This window comes from Myiozetetes cayanensis, unplaced genomic scaffold (genome assembly GCF_022539395.1).
Source record: "Myiozetetes cayanensis isolate MyiCay16 unplaced genomic scaffold, myiCay2020 scf5-8, whole genome shotgun sequence".
In the NCBI taxonomy this organism is placed as follows: domain Eukaryota; kingdom Metazoa; phylum Chordata; class Aves; order Passeriformes; family Tyrannidae; genus Myiozetetes; species Myiozetetes cayanensis.
Window position 1 is genome coordinate 57,548,328 of NW_026087742.1, and position 23,543 is coordinate 57,571,870.

Genomic DNA, 23,543 nt, shown 5'->3' on the forward strand with positions numbered 1-23,543 from the left:
GGCACCGCCCATCCCGCCCGGCGGGCGCAGAGGAGCCGAGGGGAGCAGAGCGGAGCGGCGGCGCTGCCGGGGGAGCGGCGATGTGAGTGCCGGGGGCCGGGAGGGACCGGGCACAGCCCCCCCATCCTGCGTGCCGGGGCCGGGCCGGGCCGGGCCGGTGGCGGGGGCGGCGGGGCCGGGCCAGGCCGGGCCCCCGCAGGCCGTGTGGGGGCCGGGGGTGGTGGGGCTGTGGCGGTGCCCCGGCTGCGACCCGCGACCTCCACCCCGCTGAGAGAGGGGTTTCCTCGTCGCTCCGGTCCCTCTGCTCCCGGCCGACCCTCCTCGCTCTTCGAGTTGTTTGTTTTTGCTGCTCTTTCGTCCCCTTATCTCCCCGGCGCACGGCGGGGCACTCGGCGGCCCGCAGAGCCGGGCGGGCTGCGGGGAAGGGGGCCTGCGTCCCCCCGGCCCCACTCCGCCCCCCTACAGTCTATCCGTCTTCCTCCTCCTCTCTCCATCCCCCCTGCCCCCCTCTCTTCTACCTGACCTTTTTTCCTCCTTTTCCCCTGCACTCCGCTTCCTCCCCCTCTTTCCTCTATTCCCCCTGCAACTTCTCTCCTTCTCCTCTACCTCCCCTTTTCCCCCAGATCCCCCCACCTTTCAGCCTCCTTTGACGTTTCTGGTCCTGGGCGAATCGCGCGGAAGAAAAGCCTCTATACCTTGGTTTTTACCTGGCCGTCGCTACCTCCTTTAAGTCTTTAATTAGGAAACCCGAGCACGTATTGGCGGGGGGGGGTGTGTGGGGGGGTAGAAATCCAGATTGAGGTCTTTTATTAGGTGCGAATGGCACACGAATGCCATCTGCTCGTTTCTGTTACTTTTCAAGATATTCTAACTTCCCTGCTGAAAAAAAAAAAAACTGGTCAAAAATGTCTTCAGAGGTCTTTCTGTGGGGCAGTATTTGATGGTGATGTGTGTGAGGCTGTCTTGCAGACTGCTACTATGTACTGCAGTGTTCTTAATTTTAGATATTGCTAAAATTATACCTGAACAGTTTCTTGACCCAATTTATGTTGCTGTTTTTTTCCTCTCTTCTAATTCTTATCACATTCTTCCTGACATAGCCCGTATCTTTCTTTTGTATCTACAGCAGCAGACCTCTGGTCTCAGTAGATATCCCTGACTTCAGATATTTAACTTTTGATGGCTGACTGAGGCAGTTTGCTTTTAGGTTCCCTGTATAAGGAAGAAACATCCACCTAAGGAGTTGAGTTTGCTTCTCAAGAGCCTCTTTAGGATGGAAAGAATGATATTTTGGAGATTACAGTTTCTATCATTGAATTGGAGAAGTAAGGCAATGCTGTCTCAGTATTTAGACAACTGAAGTTAGAGGAGATGACCTAGAGAATTGGAGTTCCATACATGCAGAAGGCTGCCTTCCCTGATATCCTTGTGCATTCTCGTATATTATTAAAAATATTTGTAGTATTTGAAGTAGTTGAGTCACCATCCCTGGAGGTATTTAAAAGACATATAAATATGTCACTTAGGGACATGGTGTAGTGGTGGATTTGGTAGTGTTAAGGGTTGGACTCTACGATCTTAGAGGTCTCTTCCAACTTAAATGATTCTGTGATTCTGTAATTTACAATTTAGAGAAGAGGTCTGGTAAAGCAGATTCATGAAAATGACCTTCAGTGCCAGTACAGGTCAGAATGAGCAGCTTTTGCAAACTCTGCTGTCCATGGGGTATTGTGATTTGTATGTAGTTCAGAGGGGGCTGACACAGTAATAAAAAGAAGCAGCCACTTGGGTTGTAAATTAAAATTTACAGAAGGACTGCAAAAAATATAATGGACTTGAAAGCCAGAAGAACAAAGCCTTTTAGAAAACTGCCATGGTTCATGTGGATGAAACTCCCATCCAGTACTACTCTGTCAGAGCTCACATACAGACATATGTTCTGTGTCCACATGTGTGGGCTCTGACATTTGCGGACATATATGTGATTTATTAAAAAGCCAAAAAGCTAAGGTTAGGTGAAAGACTGTGTATTTACCATGTCAGGGATGCTATTTTCTCCAGTCTTTATTTTTAAATACCATTTTTTAAAAATAAAAATTAAGGGTACATATCTAAGAAGAGGTTTTAAGGTAGGATTAGTGCACTGTGAGTGAATGGAGTTGCTGTGAAGTATTTGAGAGCGTAAGCCATGGCACTGGGACCTACTTCACAAGAAAACCTTTTTGACCTTCTTCCCTGCCAGTCTTAGCACTGCCTTTTTAGATCTCACCAGTACTGGGATATATGAATTGGAATTAGCTGCTCTGGAGTGACTTCCCATGTGGAAGAGGGTCTATTGTGAAACACATGTGATTGTTTCTTTTTCTTTTGTTCTTTCTACTTCTTTCAATTACAGAACTATTACTTGTCTTTCGAAGGACTCAGTATTCCCAAATAGTATTCAGAAATGGTAACAGATTCTGTGTCCTTTTGGGTAGCTGTTACAGAGCAGCCACAATATCTACTGTGAGTTGCTGTCTTTGTATAGTCAAAAACTTGAACCTTTCTTACTTCACACATCTGTAGTCAAGAAGATGATGCATGCAGCAGCTGTTCTGTACTCAAACCTGCAGAAAGCTGTAAGATGTTACCTTCCTGTAAAGTTGAGAGGTTGTAGATACTCAAACCAAAGAGGAGTGCTGAGCCTATATATTATGTTTTTTACCCCCTGAAGGCTTATAATTTGGACAGATACATCCCTGATACAAACTCGCCTGCATCCTTGCCAAATTTCAGGTCTATCTTAGAACAGAGCTATTCAAAGCAAACGCTTCCAGATTTTGTTTGCACGGCCAAATTCTTTTTTATTGTTTTCAGAACCACCTAAACCAGCTGTCTCTCCTCCTTCCCTCCTTAATTTCAGTATGTGATAGGAACAAAATCCTCTAGCCCAGTCTCCAAGTATAGTTTGGCAAAGCTATCTCAGCTGAAGATAGCTACTTTATGAGGGTTTCTTAAGCCTCTCTATATAAGGCCTGCTGTTTACACCACCTGTTCAAACATGACTAATATAGCAGCTTGTGAGGAGAAGGAGCTTGCAGGTAGACGGTTTGGGGCCCTGGACTCCAGTACTGCTGGAGTTATTCTGCAGGTTACACTATTGACAGAACCTGTCCCCTTGATGTACTCCCAAACGTGGTTCCTGTGCTGGAGTGCGTAACCCAGTCACTGCAGTGTAGGCTGTGTGATCCTCATGGCTCAAGAAATTAATTATGTACTGTAAAAATACCTGAGTTTCTGTGTTTTCTCTCTGAGTTTCATCATTTTCGTATCTTTTGGAATGGAAAATGGGGCAGGTGCTCTTAATGCAGAGTTGCTACTTGTTCTTCCCCATGTTCTCACTCCCTCTAACATTTTAAATGAATTTTGGAAACTTGAAAATGGTTTTAACATTGATGCTACTTGCACTGTGCTGTTTGTAGCAAAGACTTTGTAATTTCATTAAAGTTTCAAGAAAATAGTTTGATGTTTGCTCCGTCTTTTTCCCTCCTTCCCCCTTAGCCCCCTGAACTGCCTGGGTGGTGTGACCAGTAAAAGTGGAAAGAAAACCACTGCACTTGAGGAAACATAAATTTCTTCCAAGTTAGTATAGGATTTCCAACTCTGGATGAAACTTTACAGCAGTTTGTCCAGAAGTTGCCCAATACCCATCTGTGTCAGCACTTGCTCTTTTTTCCAGTGGTGTGAACTCAAGTGGAAAATCTTTAAGAGCATTACATGATGTATAAGACTTCTCATGCTCATCAGTCACAGAATTGAGACTTATATACAATATATACAATTAATTTCATTAATCATAAAATGCAGGATTTAAAGTTCCTAGGATTTCTGGTTTTCTGCACAGATACCATTTACATTTATTTTATATGTAACAATAGAGAGCCAGGTTCAGTTTTTATCAAAACCAATAGAAGATGAAGACAAAAGGCTTCTGTGTTCAAGATGTGGATTTGTGCTGAAGCCACAGGTGTACCCTCAGGTTCTCCAGAATGATTACGCTACGTGCAACTACAGTGGTTTACAACAGATGTGATGTCCAGTAGCATTTAGGAAAGAAATTGGTGAAAAATATAGCTGTGAAAATATGGCTCGTCAAACTCTCGGGTGTTGACTTGTGGTGGCTGCAGCTGTACAGTCTTAATTTTAGCATTTACACGTGGTTCTGTTAAAGAGAAATAGTCTCCTATGTTCGGTTAAACTTGGAAGTAGGCAGAGATTCCTGCGTATCCAAAACATGCAGTGAGGCTTTTTTCCAGTTTATGTGTTTTATATCAGAATTGTTCAATTGCCTTGGAAAGGTTCTCTGCCTTTAGCTGGAAATTTATTGTAGATGATGTTGAAGGACTTAAGAGACAATTTAGGAGCTGTAGGTCAAACAGTATTGCTTACAGGCTGGTACATTTTTGCTGAGTATATCCGTTGCACTTACACTTTTAAATAATCATAACCTCTTGGTAATTGTATATTTACATTAAGCACTGGTGGGAGAGAGTATTTTGATACCTGCTTAAATTTTAGGAATTGAGTCAATCAGGTCTGTTTCTGTAATTAAAGATCTGACTGCAGGTATTGTAAGGATTGAGGATGCTGTTGTTGTGCGTGGAAGAAGTTTTGGGTTTATAGAAGGAGAATGTATTTTCCTTGGACTTTGTGTATTGATTTTCAAACAGAAGACAAAGATGAATTTTTTGGACTGACCTTTTTTAATGTTGTCAGTGTAATCTTGAATTGTTTGGGTTTGTTTTTTTTTTATTTTGTCCCTCATTCTTTCTCTTTTTAACTTAAAAACATTGAAGTCTGTTGCTCAGTTGTGTTCTGTTGAACCAAAGCATTGCATTTGTTGCTGCAAGCCTATGAGAAATAGAATTGATTCTGCACAAGCCTTATCTGGCATTATAAAGTGGTTTTTGATGAAGAAACAGCCATTGGAGCAGTTGTTTATTTTGTTGTTAAATACTTTTATATACTAGCTTTTGAGCTGTGCAGTTTTCCCCAAGTTTTCTCACTTATCAAATTGCATGGTTCAAAAATAGTCACATTTTTACACTGAAACATCAAACAAATTACTGCCGTGGCTGTGACCCCACAGGTCAGAATCTGGTCTGGGATTCATTCCCCCGTATCCAGATCTGTACCTTTGTGTTGCTGAGTTCATTGTGTACAGTATCCAAAACAGGATTCAGCATTAAATCTAAAGTTTCACTTAGAAACATCTACTGATGCATTTTTATGGAAAAGAGTGCAAGTTGCACTTTTATGACTGTTCTGTGTTTAACTGGAGTATCTAGAGCCGCTTTTTTATCTCTGGCTTGCTTTGTCTTGTATTTCTGATTCCTAAAGCACCACCTCCATTGTAAAAATTTTGCAGTCTTCTGGGGGTAAGATTGGCAGAATCCTAATACTGAACTGTTCTTTATGGGACACAGTAGTCAATATAGTTACTCTTGCTGGCTCCCCAGACTTTGCTAAACAAAAAACCCCACAACCAACCAACCAAAGAAAACCAGGCAAAAAAACCCCCACCTCTTAGCATTCAATCACCCAAAGAAGACTAAATTTAGTTTCTGAAGATATAGCTATAGAGATATATATGAAAACATGTGGCTTTGGTTATTGTTTCAGATTAAAGATCTTTTTTTTTCTTTCCCCAGGGCCGATTACTGGAAATCTCAGCCAAAAAAATTCTGCGATTACTGCAAGTGCTGGATAGCAGACAACAGACCTGTACGATGGTCTACCATACTATGTCAATTATTTTGAAATACTAGGAATTTGAATTACAGGCTATTAACGTCACTTTTTGATACGAGTCTATTGATGCATGAAATCTGTTTCTCAAAAATGTCTTTGTAATAATTATGACCCTTAAAATATATTACATGAGACCCAGATACCTGCATATAAGATGGTGTGTGCTGTTCTACTTGGCAGTACAGATAAGAACTAAAATATCTGACCCTGCTTTTTCTTTCAGTTCTGTAACTTCACATTTGATCTGCCTCGAAACTTTGTCTGTTGCCTGTTCCTCGCTTTCATGTACAAGTAGAAAGCAAAACCTGGCATATGTACTGTTTCTATGTGGTAGGCATGGTACAGCCAGCAGTCTTGAGCATTTAAAGCAGTTTTCTTTCATTTCACACAGCCAACAGAAACAACACCAACAACAGGTGTTTCTGACTGGTAGATGTCTTTTGCAGACTACTAGACCTGTTGGTTTCTTACTTAGAAATAAGTTTTGCATTCCTGATTGGATGCCAGGAGTACTCCTAGAGCTGAGCTTCATCTGGCTTACAGTAAGATAGCTCAGTTAATTAGCTCACACAAACTGCAGGTATCGTCTTGGAGTCAGTGAAGAGAAATTCATGTAAAGGGAGAGATATAAGTAACGTGTAAAGTCTGTCTTCAAATGAGTTATCCCTGGATGTGCATCCTCTGCACATCAGTTTGTGCAAAGGAAAGAAAGCAATTCTAGGGTTACTAGGTCAGGCTTAGGCACCTGAACATCTGAACATCTAAATGAGCTCAGATGGTTTTTTTTCTGAGAACCACAGGAGGACCTCCACTGTTGTGCCCATAGGGAGCTTCTGAACTCCTTCCAGCCCCTACTGGCTGGTCTTCCGGGCAGCTTTTTGGCTTGCAGACTGTTCTGTTGTCCTTATGTACCCAACTCTCCCACTTTACCTCTTCTTTTTCTTTCTCTCTTTCTCAGGTTTGTGGACCTGCAGTTCAAGTTCATGAGATATTTGTGGATTTAGCGTTATCTAATTAAGGGTGGTAGCTAATATTTGGAACACTAAACAACCCATATGGTTTTTAAAAGCTTGCATGAGAACAGGTTAAAAAAAGAAAAATTAGATGACGCTTGGAAGTGTCATCACTTGGAAGAATAGCATGAAGAGGGAGACCACATTGCCTGTTACTTATCTCTAATATGTTGCTGAACGGTATTATTTGAAAAAATTTAAATCTTATAAATACACTGAGATTATGATACCATCCTGGAGTGTTACTGATTTTTCATTATTTCTATGTTGAGTGTTTCTCAGTGTTCCTGTGTTCCACCCATTTTATAGCTGTAGTATTGCTGTAGGTGTTCTCAGAACAGCTTACATTTAGGTTTGTTCAACTAAGCTTAGTCTAACTAAATTTTGACTAACTAAAATTATTTTAAAATTGTATAATACATATAATTTTTCTTGCTTTTTTCTCACTTTGAAGAGCATTGATTTTCATGAAAGAGGAAAGAATCATAAAGAAAATGTGGCAAAAAGAATTAGTGAGGTAACTCAAATATCTTAATTGCACAAATGCTTATTTTTACTCTCTTATCATACTTGTTTAATTTATTCTCTTGGGGGTTTTCTGTTTTGTTTTAGATTAAAAAGAAAAGCTTGGAAAAGGCAAAAGAAGAAGAAAACATGTCAAAAGAATTTGCGGCAATGGAGGAGGCTGCAATGAAGGCATATCAAGAGGATATGAAAAGGCTTGGAATTAAGCCAGGTAGTTCACATAGCTGCCAAAAGATAAAAGGCAGAATTGAAAGAATATTGAATAGGAAAGTTTTGTCTTAAATTGGATTTAGGAACATGAGAGGAGGCCTCCAGGACTGTGTTTACTCGTTTTTAATAGTAATAAAAAAAAGAGTAGTTTACAAATTGCCAGTAGTGAAGTGGCAGCACAGAATGTTTTTAGCTACAGTATCCTCTGATCCATGGAACAATCAAATTTAGAGTAGAAAAATTAAACAATGTGATAACAAAAAAAAAAATAGGCTGTAGTTGTTGCTTCGAATGACCAGTGCAGCTTCCCTTGATTAACTATGTTTTACTTTTGCCAGTTGGAGACAAAAGTTCCTATGAGTAGGAGAAGACTGGGTTCCCACTTGTGTCAGGCAGTGGAGATGAGTATCTCCTATTCAGCTTGCAGTACCTTTGTTCTGTCCATGTGAAGATATACTATCCTTTTAAAAAAAGTTGGTAGTTTCAGGCTCCTGTATGAGCTATCTTTCTCGTAACACTTCTAGTTTGTTTTTTGTTGTTTGGTTAGAGCTAATTGATCCAAATGGTTTTTCTTTTTGCTATTCATCTTTTTAAATTTGGGCTTTGTTGTGACACTATAGTAAGTGCTGCAGTGTAAGGTTCTTTGAGTATAGTCTTTAAAGTGTACTTGCTGTGAGTGTAATACTAAAGACTGTCACTCAGTAGTGAAAATACTCATAAGAGCAAAACTTCCCATTTTTTGTTGGGCAGGTGACTAATACTTAAGTGCAGATTATTACTCTTTTTTAAGGGCAGTATTGTTTTCTTTAAGATGAAGTAGGTCCCAGTTCAACACCAGGTAAAACACAGAGTAACGCAGTGGAAACTAAAGAAAAGAAAGAGAAGAAGGAAAAGAAAGAAAAGAAAAAGAAAAGTGAAACGAAGTGGGTGCAAGGACTGTCTCCCGAAGGCTATACGTATTACTACAACACAAAAACTGGAGGTAAAAGCAAATGCAGATACAGTTATTGGCTCTAAGTGAGAAATTACTACCTGCATTTCTTTACTCTTCTGCTCTTTCAGTAGTAAGCTGACTATTAAAACATGAACAATTTGATGGAGTTTTGATATTTAACTTTCAAGACTTAGGCATCCAGAATTCCAGACTGGTTTTGCTGTTGATTAATAATGGAAGAATGCAGTAATACCACAGTTTCTGGAAACGTTTAGCCTGTCAGAGGTTAAGTATACAAAAGATAGCTGTGTTCTTCCTAAACAAGTTTTCTGATCAGGAATGCAAAATAAACTGATTGTTTCTTTCCAAATTTACAAGCTTTATCTAACTGACTTTTCTTGAAGAGCTATGTGTTATGATCTATTTTAGAGCATAAAAGCCACCCTCTTGTACGATTAATGAGAATGTTACAAACTGTTTCATATAAATCTGAGGTTTGGCATTAGAATTTACTGTAGTCTTTCCTCATACAAGATAGCTTCCAAAAGGTAAAAATCTTGTGTGTTTAGCTTCTTCTGGTGTAACATTTAAAAATGACCAAACACAATTTCCCTTTTTTTTTTAACCAAATTTCCAGTATCTCTGTATCAGCCATATGGAATCTGAAGGGTCGCTAGTTCCAGTAAAGCCAGGTGTAATTATGATACTTTGATTTATTTTTTCATACCATAGTTTGATCAAGGATTATTCATATTCCAGTGAGTTGTATGTATCTATATCATTTGTCTATATGTGTGCACACATCAGCATTATATCTTTTAGATCTGGTTTTATTAAAGATTATTAAACAGCATTGAATGATGGGTGAAATATGCTTTTGTTTTTTAAGAATCACAGTGGGAGAAACCCAAAGGATTCCAAGGCAACTCTCAAAACTCACAAACGGTAATCAAATACTATTATTCATACTTTTCTTTGTCCTTGTAAACACTTAACAGAAATAATCTAAGCAATCTGCAAGTCTTTTGATTGCAGAAAATAAACTGTTGGCCCTTTATAAACTTAGGAAAACGTAGAATCATTTATGATAAACTGAAATTTTACTGTGCAAATCTTATTTGGCTAATTTGTCTATCAAGGGAGGAAAAGTAATAGTAGTGGTTGGGTTCTTGCAGAATATGCTTTTTCTTTAGCTTCAGCCCATAAAAATTGAAAGCTTTGGGGAAATTATGAATAAATTCTGTTGAACTTTCTGTGAAGAAAATGTAATTTAAAAAATCTTACATATTTGAAATAGTTAAGCCTCCTTTATCGTAGGAAACATTGAGATTGCATTGGCAGGTAGTTAAAAAAAAGAGTGTCTATTTTTTGTGTTTACTGTAGGATACAGTTATGTAACAATTTCCTGTTTTCCTTGGTTTCTTATGATCATGAAACCTATGTACAAGCAATTATTTAACATATTTAGAAATTTAGCATGTTACTCGATTTTTCTTGTTTGAGGCACAGGGAAACTTGCAGAATAGTCCCAAGACAGAAAGACTATTATTAACAGGCTTTCCCCTGACACTTACCACTCCAGGATTTTTGTGCTTTGCGGCATTAAAACCAGGATTTTTCTAACACTCCTGTTAAGTGATGTTATGTTTCTCATTTTCAAGATAGGTGTCATATGTACACTATGATTTAACACAAGTTTTGTTTGGTTTGCCAGTGTTGGATTTTACATTAGAGTTCAAAAAAGCCTGGTGTTTTCAGAGTGCTTGACTCTCTCTAGCTCAATATTGTTACATCACATGCTGCTCTGGCTTTCTGATTCCCTTATCCTGTGGTTTTGCACCACTTGTTAATCAGCACTTCAGCTTTATCTTTTCAGTCAAGGCACAGCATTGCAGTATTTATAAGCCAGTCTTACTGTAGCCTTCCACAGAAGGAGGCGGTCCTGAAGCTAATCTTGTATGGCCTTTGGTGCATATTTACCCTGACAGTGAACAAGTTCAGAGAGTGAAGGCGTCAGAGTTTAGGTTAGTGCTTGGTAGGCTTATTTCCTGGCCATCAGCTATCTGGATAATCAGAGAAATGCCAGTGTGGGGAGAGCAGACTAGGGGGAGAAGGCACTCCCTTCTTGGCAACAAATTGAAGTTAGCTCAGCTATATCATAAACACACACCTTCAGCCTTGGATATCTCTCTAATACCACATGGCTGTATTTTGCCATTCCTACCTCACCCTGCTTGGTGATTTTGTGCAGTCTTGAGTTATTTTCGCTACAGCTAAAAACAAGCGTTTGGTTGCTCCCTTATTTAGTCTGAGCTAAACATACTGGGAACATTCCAGATCTCTAACAAGGACTCACTGCCCAGAAGTTAAAGGGCATGCTTGCAATATGCCGTGCAAGTGAGATTCAGGGGCCCTCCTAGTTTTACAGCACATTGCTGCTCAGACGTTTTAAGAGATGGGGAGAACAGAGTGATGAAGAGGCATGTTGAAGACTACCTATAACCAGTTAGATCGACATCATGCTTGTTAGCATTTGTGTCGTAGAATACTCGGTGTGCCTAGTGTCAAATATTTGCTGGAAACCTCCAGGCGCCAGGTCTAAAATGCTCAGGATCTAACACTTGACAAAAAGGATAGGTTGTACCTAAGACTACTTTTTTGTCCACTTTCTACTTACATAAAAGAAACATTCCTTTTGCTTCTTTTCTTGAAATGAAATGAGCACATTGAAACTTTTGAGGGCAAAACCTTGAGGAAACTTGCTTACTGAAGGCTTTCTTGCCTTTGCTTTGCTCTAAAGCTACTGGTACATTTTTTTCTTGTTTACAGAGCGGGTGCAAGAACCTTAACTTCTGATTTTGTTGTGTTTAAAAAAAACCAAACCACAATAAAACCTGAGTTTTATTAGAAGCATTAAGCAAATGTATAGGTATGTGTGTGCAAAACATAGACGTTATTAATGCCAAAATAAGGTATGGTGAAGCTGCACAGATGCTCTGCCCAACACAGGGAAGTGGGCAGTATTAGTACTTAAGGAGCAGTGAAGTAGTTGTATGTTCAAATGTAGCTGAAAATCGTGTTCTTAAGGAAGATGTCAGGTCATGGGTGATGACTGATTATCTAGCTGTAGATGATGCTGAAAAAAAAAATTACATATTCACAAAGATATGCCAGCAAGTTCTACCACATTTCATATGTATTTATAAATAAGTAGGGAAAAACAGTCTGTTGTTGAAATCAGTGCTTTACTAAAGAAGTAAAATCATTGGGGTTCATTCATACAAAGTTTGATTCTATATTTGTGGTGAAGATCTATTTTGGGATAAATTTATGCTTGTTTGGTTAATTTGTGATAGTATTTATTGGTATTGGGTTTTTTGTAACCCTCACAAAGACCTGAGTCTTCTCAAGAATTTTTTCATCAGTCTCTACTAAATACAATAACATAAATAGGAAATTACAATAGGGTGAATACTTCGGAAAATAAAAAAATCCCATGTAAAATAATGGTCTCTATAATAATTTGAACTTTATGGCAACATTTACTATAGAGGCTCATACAGATTATCCACTGCTTGAAAAATAATTGTTTATGTGCATTTGCAGTATTTAAAGTCATGGAATTCAGTCTCATTTGAGTCAAAGGGAATACTTTCTAACAACATTAGGGGTTCAAGCTTTAAATCAGTAAAATAATGACAGACAAAAAGTTCTCAGGAGTTGAATAATCTTACAAGTGATGCTTTGGCTGATTCTGAAAACTTTTTTTCATTAGCTCCTGTATCTTTTTCCTAGGGAGCAGAGTGGGTAGAAGGTGTCACTGAAGATGGTCATACCTATTACTATAACACACAAACTGGAGGTAAGGAGAGAACTCTGAAAAGCTCTGTTTCAGGAGAGAGGGTTTTCAGAGAAGCTTTTTGTTTTGCAAAGTAACTGCATTTTAAGGCCACTGCTGTGTTTTGTATTTTTTAAGCTGTGGTCTTAGTTGAAATGTACTTGTTTAAGTCACTGCTGGCTTTACAGCTGGATTGTCAGTGTGTATAAATTCATGCTTCATAGGTTTTTTTTGACTTTGAGTTGTAACTTTAAGCATTCTTCTCTATATATATTGAAAGTAGAGTTAGGAAACTAGGAGGAGGATTTGGTTTTGATAGATATGTAGGATAAAATAAGAATCTCCTAAACTTTTCATCTTGCTGACATAGCATTGATAAGAGAGTCCAGAATCTTACCTCCCACTTCTTTTCCCCATTTTTTCCCTACATGGGAACTTCATGGTAACTCCCTCAGAATGTTTTCTAAATCTGATTGAATCACTTTAAGATCAATGAGGCCTCTCTGGAGAGCAAGTGATTTTTATGCTGCCTATGAGTTTTTCTACTGCTGTTGGGTATGAAGTGGCATTTCTCACAATGCCAAGAACACTAAAAAAACCCAAGCAAAACCTTTCAGTTTTTAAACCACTCACTCCCCTGCCCCAGTGATTTGTGATTTCTTCTTTGGAAAGGGAAAGGAGGTGTTGGTTATTTTTAAAGATTGCCTTCTAATTTCAGATGCATTTTATGTATTTGGGTGTATTGTTTTTGTAAGTTCTTCAGAGACATATAACACTTGTGAATAATGTGTTTATAGTCATTGTATTTGGTAAAATTTTGGCGTGTGAGATCTCAAATTGCTCCTTTACTTTTATATAGTTGTGAATGTCTTGGAAATGTTTGAGAATTACCTGTCACTTCTGCTAACAGTACTCCCATCCTCTGAAGACAGGACCAATTTTTAACTGATATAAATAGTCATAATTGTCTCATCTTAGACATGTAACTTAGGAGACAGATATCTCTACGCTTAGTGCTACGAGTCGTGCTTTGGGAGGCTGTACTTTACTCCACTGGCTGTATGTGGCACCTAGGAAAGGGAACTTCCTCATTTACTAATCTAAAGACAGATGACAGCAGTATCTTCAAGTGACTGTGCTGTTCATGCAAAGTCATTTGTTGCCAGTTTTTTACACTTTTACTTCTTCAAGGTACATCCAGATGCTTACCTGTTAAGTGTTGTTTGCAGTTAAGGATTTCTTTGGAAATGGATAAAATAATTGGAAAAGTAGTAGTTTTATTACATCTGAAAACTTACATAAAATTATAGATTGAAAGTTGGCCTACTTTTGCCTTATTCTTAAAAAGACCAGTTTTAAGACCACTGAATCAACTTTTATTTAAATATTTACTTTTGGTATATTTGCTGGAATACTACCTCTTAATTGAAAATGAGGATATGTATGTACATATCTTGTACAGACTTCCATGTATTTTCAGATTGAGGTTTGTGCTTCCTTGTTTGCTTTACAGCCCTTTTAATTAGAGACCTAACATTACCAAGCAAAGGAGCACATGGAAGGTGTTTATCATGCTGGAGACCAGAGGCTTGCAGTTATCATTCTTTACTTTATCCTGTCTTTGTAATCAGTGAACAACTCAAATCAAATAGGCACATCTAGAGGGTAATTAATTCGCTTGTCCTGTGTAGGGATGAGAGGGACCATGGTCTTGTGGACCCCAGTTTACTGTGTGTGAGAGCTAATTAAAACAAGCTTTATCAACAGTGAACTCAGCTGTCAGGACTGTAGCTCTGCTGAGAAGTGAAATGTTATCTTTCTAATTATGTTTATTAAAACAACAAAGGCAAAACCCTTGTGCTAAATTATTTGCTGTATTTTGAATAGGGCAGCACTGCTTCTGAAATGTAATGTTGTCGAAGCAACAAAATATCAAAATTAGAAGCATAAATAACCTGGTTGTTCAAATGTCTTGGACAGTATCCACATGGGAGAAACCGGATGGTTTTGTTTCATCTTCAAATGAGAAGAGTCGACGTGACAAGCATTCCGAAGAGCATGCAGAAACAGCATCTGAATCAGACTCAGAAGACAGTGAAAATGAGGCAAAGAGTTCAGAAACAAACTCCAAGGTAATTTTTCTTCAGATTTATTTTACGTACTTTATCTTATACTAGGAAATTATGGCTGTGTCTTTTATCTCTTGTGATAGTCTGTACTTATTGAAATGAGATTAAACCGTATGACTGAAAGTAGAATTTTGCACTTCTTTAAATAGTAAAATGAATCTTTGTTCAATTGTTTGGCTCATTAGTGTCACTGTTCCAGAGTAGAAAGCATGTTCTTTCCTTCAACTCACCAGAAGTACCTTGAATTCTACAAGAAATGTGATGTTCTCTGAGAAAGGTCACTGTCATCTCTCTGAAATAATCCACAAAATGGTTTGGATTTCAGTGTGAGGATGACTTCAACCCTTCATTGGTAAATTGGTGACTGCCAATGGACTTTCAGGGAGTGGTTTGGACCGAAAATGGCATGGTTGTAGTTTCCTTATTAAATTGAGAAAAAGCATTGACACCAAATAGTACAACATCTTTATCAATTAAATATTTAAAATGTAAATGTAAAACTTAAGATAAAAGTGGGTGATTATGGCTTTGGTTGGGTCAGATGGTTTTTCTGAAGATTGTAGTTCTGAACAGAGACACTTTAAATATAATATGCATTCATAGGCAGATGTTAATTCTAAAATATGTGGTTTTGTATCAATGTGCACCATTATAAACTGCCCTCAGGTCTCAGCGATAAATTGTGTGTATCTGCATGTACATAAAGCTGCATGTGAATTTTTTCCTCTTTTTTTATTTTAAGACACCCTAAGCTTTGTTTTTAAGCAAGTTTGAATTTGCTACGCCCTGCTAACTTCAGCCTTGGTAGATGGGATTTTCCCACTTGAATTTCTTGTAACATTTAAGAAATTTTTTTCAACTTTATGTAATGAAAGCTCAAGAAGAAAAATTTGCAGATTATATTACCATATGAACTTTTTTAAAGTTACTCTTAGTTGAAAACTGTGAATAGTAGATGATACTAAATAAAAGATGTAAAATAAAGCTACATTATGTTTTTATTTAGGCATTTTTGCTTAAGGTGGGTTTTTTCCTCTTTAGAGGAAAGGAGATAATGGTGAAGAATCAGAGGAAGGGAAGAAATCTCCTAAAGCTAAAAAGTTAAGTCCATACGGGAAATGGCGAGAAGTTAAGTCAGAAGAAACTGGAGATAAAGAGGAGAGTACATCAGCTTCCCAAGAAACCTCTGGTGATGGATCTAACACGACTAACCCTTATGGAAAATGGAAAGCACTTAAGGAAGTAGGAGAAGAAAAAGAAGAAGAAGAAGGGTGAGTATCTTTTTTACCTTGGTTATTGTCATAATGTTGTTTTCAAGAGCTGAAGCATTTTCTTCTGAATTCTGGTGGAATTAGCACAGCAGTAATTGGAATACAATTCTTTCTGCCGTGATTATTTTAAGTTATAGCTCTCCATTGCAGATATCAGTGGTGTTTTGGTTTTAGTGTAGAAGTTTGCTGTGAGTACAGAGTAAATTAAAGTGATTTAAGAATTCTAGTCATGCATCATTTTTTCAGAGGCTGAGTATCAAAAATGTTGTTACTCTAAGCTTATGTTCCTTAGCATCATCTCCTTCAAAAATCTGGTTTAGCTTCTTCAGGAACTCTAATGACTGCTTTTTCAACTGTTTCCAGCCTTGGAACAGTAGAGGCAGCTTTCTTGGGGCCTCCAGCTTTCAGGCTAAGTTCTGTTTCTTTTTCATGGGTAACTAGATGGGCAGACTCCACCTGGAGTTTTAGATCTATCTTGATCTTCTAGGACCACCAGCAACTTTATATTGATCATGGCAGGTTAGCATTGCTTTGAATTCCTTCCTTGTGGGATCAATAGTTGCTGACATAACAAGTGTGCTTTTTTAGACTCCAAGCAATTTTTACCTAACCCTGGTATGTTTGAATGGGCTACTCCCACGAGTAGCGGATCATTTCTCACTTTATGGTATTGTACTCTCATAACTGTTCACTTGAAGGACACAGCCTAGAAGGCGCTTCAAGTTTTCTATCTTACTTTCACCCATAATTGCAGTAAAAGACTTCTGGTTCAACTGTTTTCTTGTTCATTTTTTTCCCCCATTTCAAAACAAAGTTAAGCAAAACCAAAAAAAAAATCCACTCCAACATTTTGCGCTGTCACAGTGGGTAAGTCCTGAAGGCAATTGCAATGGGGTGGGAAACACTTTGATATTACTTGGGAGATGAAAGGCAAAATATGTCTAATGTAGTTATGCCAGTTTTAAATCTGGAAGCTGTCTCTCCCCCTCTCTCTCTGTCTCTCCCACCCCCATGCCTGAGCAGTGAACTGCGGATGTTTTCATGATGTGCATCTGATCAGGAAGGTTGTTTTTGTTTTACTGCATAGTGTCTGAGGTAGCTCTTTTTGTTTGGTTGGTTTTTTTTAGTTTTGTTTTTGATTTTTATTGTGAAGCATGCTGCCTTTTATTGTCATGTTCTTGTGGCTCCCCTAAGAGTTTGGAGAAAATAGGTTTTGGAGAAAGAAAACAGTCTTCTTTCTTATGCTGACTCCATTCTCCAGCATTTTAGCTCTAAATTATTCAGCAGATAGAGTTTTGACACTGTTCAAAATAAATTAAGCACCAATATACTTCCTTGGAGACGATAATGTTCACGTTAACACCTCCTGCGTTGGATTGGCTAGCTGCTCCTTGACCCTGAGCTGAAAAATTCTTTTGGGGTTTTGGAAAGCACTGTCTAGTAAAAAGTGTTTTCAGCTACTGAAAGCTTATAGATGAGTCTCTGCATGAGCACGCAGGCTTGAGATAAACACATGTCAACGAGACAAATGCAGTTCATTATTTAATTTAAATTGAGTCTAGGCACAGTGACAATCGCTTTCAGGAGGTTTATATTTTCAGGATATGGCAGCAATCACATTTTCTTGATGTACTTGACTTGTGGCTCTTGTTTGGGTGCTTGAGTTGATCCATGTCTTCCTTGAAGGAAAGACTTGAAACCAGGTATAGTTCACAAGCTGATATCAGACTAACACTTGGTAGTACCAAGAGTATTCTTGCATGGATTAGCCAGTGTGTATCTCTTTGCATCAGTGTTGTGCTGGTGTGATTCCTGACGGACTTGTCATTCAGGTAACCTTCTGTGAAATGTTTGGTTCTTCTCCATCGTATGTTTGTGCCACAGGTTATCCTTGTGGAACACAGTGTTTTGCTGTAGACCCCTTAAAACCAACCGGTCATTTTTAGTTGATATCTTTGTTTTGTTCATATCCCTGTTAGCTGTGATCTTGGCCTCCAAAGCCACCTCTCCCAGCCTGTGGTCACTGGCTGATTTGGTAAGCTTGTCCTCTCTTCTGTCGTGCAGTCCCTTGAGAGTGGGCACTTGAGCAGAACTACTCAATGGTATTTTGGCGGAGAACCACTGCTAATTACTCACTGACTACTGTCTGTCAATTTTCTTAAATTTACAGACATGCAGCCCTGTTATCTTTTGCTGGACTGTTTACATGATGAGCTCTTGGGCCACAGTCTAAGCTCAGCACAGAATGAGATTTCAGTTTGTTACTTTTTATGGCAGCCCACACAGAAGAAACAAAGAACATGGGTTTTTTTCTTGATGCCTGTCATGATGATGACTAGAATACTGCATCTAGCTGAAAGCTGCTTTGACAAATAAAAATAGCTGTTATGGTCTGCAGTACACCATGTTGTTTTCTCCATGTAGCTTAACCCTTTTATGTTTTCCTCTCTCCTCCCAGTGAAAAAGTGGACCTGGAGCTTCCAAGTACAGAGAATGACAATGCAGCACCCCCAGTGTTAGAGGTTCCAGAAGAGGAAACAGTGATATTTAAAGAGAAGACAGTCACCTCCCTTGGAGACCTGACAGAAGGGATGCCAACATTTAAAAAGAGAAAATTTGAAAATGGAAAATCTAGAAACTTAAGACAGAGACTAAGTGATCAGTAATACTTAACAAATCATTTTAGATTCTGTTTAAGATAGAGTGAATCAAAAGTTTAATATTTTAAAGAGGCTTTTATAAAGAAAATGTTGGATAGAAATTGAAGATTTATAGGTACTAAAACATATGTGAGTTATTTTATTTTGATGTGATTGGTTTTGGAATGGAAGTTTTTGTTATATTACTTATGGAATATTGTAAATACATGTACTTTTTATTTTAACCATGCCATCTCAGTTCTATTTGCTCTGTGTATGCTGTTTTAAATACGTTGCATAACATTTTTTACTCCTTTTCTAAGTATGTGAGGATGTAGTAATCCTTAATATGGCAAAAATGAAGCAGACCTTTTATTTTTACAGTGGAACTGGATCAATAGCATGTACTAGAGAGCAAAATCATCCCCCTGAGGTTGTTTATGTGGAGTAGTTTCCCCACTAATGAATAAAAATATTGTGCTTACTAACCTTTGGTCAATTGCTTGCCAAAGAGTAGGTGGTGAGACTGCCAACATTTCAAACTGATCATTTGAAAGCTGTTTTTAGCAGAGTTAGTCACATCAGTGCCACCCATTCCAAATGATGTTCTGAAAAATTATTTCTGTACGTGCATGATAGATGTATTAAACCTCTGCAGAAGATTTAAACCTGATGAATCTTAACTTGTAGTAACAGTACCAGAGCCCCGCTGGAGTAGACATTTCTCCTTGTTTTATTTTGCTTTATTGTTGTCTACTTCAACTCTTACTTATAAAATTGTCTTTTTTGGTCCTGCTTTCTTTTTGTCTCTTTCCCAGAAAAAAAATACTTGCCTGATATTTTAATGAAAAAATACTCTAGAGACTTGGCCCTGCTGTGGAATACAGGACCCTTTTTGAGGTGAATGTGTTTTGTCTGTTGATAAGAAGAGTGTGTTGCACAGTTGCAGTGTTGGATAAGCTGAGAGAGACTTAGTGTGTTGAAGCTTGATCATTCTAAGTACCATAGGAGAGGAAAACAAAAGATCAGTAGAGCTGATGGCTGTACTGTCCAAGATGACTTGGACATTTTCTTAAGGATTTTTAGATGTAGATTTGACTTCTTCACTTGATGGGATTGGTCTGCATTTAGCATCATCAAGATTCATTGCCTGTGTCAGAATACAGCTGCACTTACTGCTTCTCTAGCAATCAAACAGCGAACCATAAAGGTTCAAATAATGAATCCATTAAAAACTATGTCTATTCCTAAAGCTCACAGTGTTTTGTTCAGGAAAGTCTCAGTCAAAAAGAGGTGCAGTTAAGACTATAGAGTTGGTAACTGCTGAGCTTGAATTGCTTTGAGAAAACAACTACTAATCTGTTGGATCAGTGGAGAAAGGAGTGCAAGACAGGAAATCTCATTTATTGTGTATTACAATGGAGGTGAAGTCTTTTTTTCTATTCTGTGACATTTGCTTTATGTGTAGAAGAGAATTAAGTATTGTATTTAATCCTGTGTGTTTCCTTGGCTTCATCAGGGTTGTGGGTTTTTTTCTGATGCTTATTCTGACAAATTTGAAAGTTTCCTGCAATATCTGGCCCTGGATTATCATTTAAAGATGCAGGACACACGCTGAATGCTTTCACAGTCATAGTTCAGGAATATACAACATGTACTACACATGAAAGATCTCACATGCAAGGCAAGAACAGAAGTGTCTTTCCTGCCAATGAGAAGTTGTCAGGTTTCTAATCAAATTTTTCAGATATTGTTCTTATTTGAACACTACTCTGGCAGCTAGGAGCCTGCTCTAACTTAAGTTTCCTTATGTTTATGACCAGTTTACACTCTTCCTTCCCATTCACACAAGTACTGTCCTTGAGCTAAGTAGCTTTTCTTCATCTTGAATCCATCATATCTTCTCTCCTCGAAATCACAAAAAGCGTCCTTGTGTGACAGGACCTTCAGTGCTCCATCAGCACTTCTCCTCACCCATTCCAGCCTGAGTGTGCCTAGGCTAGAATTGCCTAGGTGATTTTGCCTGTGCTAGTTTACCTAGAATAAGGCCACACGTGATGTCACTTAATACTTCCTTAGCATATTGGAAGTAACTCTGGATATGTCCCTAAACCATATTTGCCTTTCACATGACAACATCGCACTGTCTGCCATGGGTGCCCTGTGACTTAACAGTACAACCAGCTCTCTCTACTCCTTTGCCATTGCCAGCTGATGAATTAACATCTGGTCATGCTCTCCTTTCAAGCACAATTTTTTTTTGTACTGCTGCACTCATCCTCCTTCTGTTACTCCAGGCCTAAGGTATATACATTTCATTATGATTTCTGAAAAATTATTTTATTGTTCATTAGTACAGTTTTATCCAGTAGTATAGGAATTTTTTTGTAGGCTCCACTTTTAATATCTGAGGAGGAGGACAACTTTCCTCTTCTTGTGATGTTTCCAAAATATTAATGTCTTTCCTTTAAAATGTTTTTTCACATTGAAGTCACAGGCAGGGATTTAAGATACCTGTAACTACATCTCTTGAGCAGATGTTTTAAAACGTCTGAAAATGAGTGTTCAAAACTTTTTTCCTTGTGGAGCTGGTGTTAGTTGTAATATGAACCAAAGGTCTTTGTACTGTGTTAAACAGACAAACCAAAACATTAGGAAAAGAGATTAAAAGTTTTCTTTGTTCACTGCTAGTAAAGTTAGTTTAAATACCACATGCTTGGTTTTGCTGATGTGACTTTTAAAGCTTGTGTTTCACAAAGAAATATAGATACAGCCCTTTGCTCTCTACTACCTCTGAAGGTCAGAGACCAGTTTATTCTTTGTTCCTAAGTGTAAATTATAAAAAAGGCCAGTTGAATTAAATTTGATACACCCAAAGCCACTGTTTAATTTTGCAGCACGCTGTCATTCAATTTTCCTTATTGTGTATCTAAGCCAAATATTTTTCTGTTCTACACAAAAATATGTCTTGTGTGAGATTTAAGGCAGACACTGCTTTTCCAAGACATCTGTTTTGCACAGATCTCTCTCCCTTCTGTGCTATCTCCCTGCAAAATCTTCTGCTTTTGGAATTTGAATCCTCTAGGTATTACTACAGTTACGCTCCTCATCTGCTAATCCTTCCTTGGGCTGCACTGGCTTTTGACAAAGGAATGTTACTGTTTCAGATGAGTGTTTTCTTTTCTGACTAATCCATTCTCTATCCTGCAGCATATTTTATTTGCTTGCCTGGTTTTATTGCAGGCTCCTTGAGTGAGGACGACATCCTTGGTTTTATAGATATCTATAGGCTGCTATAGATACCACTAACAATATGAGAAGGAGAGTCAGAGAGAAAGGGAGTCATTGCAATTTCTGATGATGATTTCTGTTGTGTGGTTTAGAGCAAGTCAGTTCACTGCTCTGTGTTTTTTATTCCTTGCCTCATATTTTCACCTGCCTTATTTGTTTAGGAAGACAGCTTTACAGTACAGGACATTTTGTGCATGTTTTTACAGCAGGGCCTGTCTAAAGTTGGTGATGCTTTTAGAAGTAAACACACTGCATATACAGAAAAAAAGAAAAGTTATTTTGTTGTGCATTTGCTATTCCAGGAACTGTGCAGAGACCTGCTCAAGTTTACCCGTGTTCTAGAATAATCCTTATTCCTATTTAGGCTGAGACAAATTTTAACCCTTCACCTGGAGATTTGTAGATTGAAATCCAGACTTCCCCAGTAGCGTAAAGTTTCATTTGAACATCATAGATAAAGTCTGTGCTGCAGCATCAGCCAGTCCCAGTATTCAGATTTAGAAGGTGGAAGGGCTGGTCATGACATGGATCTGAGTTAAATTCACTAATCTGTGCATGTATAAAAACATTTCTCCTTTTTTTTTTTTCTTCCCTGACAGATTTTATTTTAGTGCAAATTTTGGCATCTCAGAAAGGGAGTAAAAAACTATTTCACGCTTCTTGGTTTCCTTGATTCGCTTTTTGAGTTGTACCTCCCTTTTTAAAATACTTTTCTTATTATTGCTGTCTTCCTTGAATTGTCTTCCCTCCAGTATTCCCAGGTACACAAATCTCTATATCACTGCTGTGCCGTGTTTCTGGCATCCACCTTCACCTCATCCTGCTCTGCTGAGATCTTCAGAAAGCTTTGCATTCCTAGGTAGGCCAAGGTTTCTCCAGGTCCCAGCTCCTGCCAACCACTTCTGCTGCCTGTTTGCATTGTGCCCTGAAGAACTACAACCTTGTCTTTTTCCAAGCAACACACAAGCTGTTTCAAGACTGACTACATGTGCTCTTTTGATTTCCTTGATAATTCATTTTCCTGAGACAGATTCCATTCCATTCCTCCTATGGGGTTTGCAGCCCTAAAATCCTTCTGCTTGTTGGTACAAAAGCTGTCTATACCTTCTGCTGTGAGCTGCAGCAACCCTTGGGTTCCGTTTTGTCAGCCAGAGCTCTTCAGTCTCTCTTCTATCTACCTCTTGAGTCCCCTTACCTTCTACTTGCTAAATTATTTAAATTAGAAATTGTGTTAACCATTTGTGTGATTAACAAATTTAGCTTTGTGAAATGTTTCAGGGTAGAGCTTGAATAAAATTTTCTGTACAAGGCAAAAAGTGTTGCAAATAATAATCTCAAGAAGGCTAAATTTGCCCAAGAGGATTCCCAGAGAGCGTCAGCAGAAGTCGGTTTGATTTTATGTGTAAAACCAGAAACAGTCTGTTAAAAACCAGAAGAGAGCATTGTACAGACCACAGGATGAAGACAATGGATTTTAATGGCTTGTTTGGGGTGATTGAAGAGCGCTTGTTTTAGTTTATAGGTAGTGTCTGCAAAGTTAAACAGCTGGTTTCTCTTCAACTGCTTCTCAGTTGCAATTAAAAAATACTGCAAGCTCTTGAAGTGGAGTTTATATGAAAATACCAAATAAAGCTTTCATTTGAACAATCTGCGTTACCACTGCTCATCTGTTCAGGGGGTTTAGGACAACCTGGAAGATTTATGGGTGCATATTCTGTTAAAAGTGGGGCCTGAGGTAAATATGAACTTAAATATATAAATATAATATATAAAATACATATTAAAAATATGGAAATGCTTCTTAAATACTTTTATTTCATGGTCACCAACATGGTGTCTGGGTGCCTTCCTGTAGCACATTAAGTGGTTACTGAAAATTTGTTTATTCTGTGCATCAACTATG

At 38.3% G+C, this 23,543-nt stretch overlaps 1 protein-coding gene across 2 annotated transcripts; it reads left to right on the top strand.

Annotated features, from left to right (window-relative positions):
- On the top strand, nucleotides 1–23,287 carry WBP4 (WW domain binding protein 4). Of its 2 annotated transcripts, XM_050333111.1 has the most exons (10): nucleotides 1–82; nucleotides 5,691–5,763; nucleotides 7,258–7,320; nucleotides 7,416–7,539; nucleotides 8,350–8,520; nucleotides 9,362–9,417; nucleotides 12,268–12,334; nucleotides 14,291–14,442; nucleotides 15,481–15,710; nucleotides 18,169–23,287. In XM_050333111.1, coding segments are annotated over exons 1-10 (1,146 nt in total). In that variant the 5' UTR covers nucleotides 1–80; the 3' UTR covers nucleotides 18,377–23,287. The 2 variants fall into 2 exon arrangements, with proteins under 2 accessions (XP_050189068.1, XP_050189067.1); XM_050333110.1 differs by lacking the exon at nucleotides 1–82 and having other exon boundaries at nucleotides 256–5,763.
- The last annotated feature ends 256 nt before the right edge of the window (nucleotides 23,288–23,543 follow it).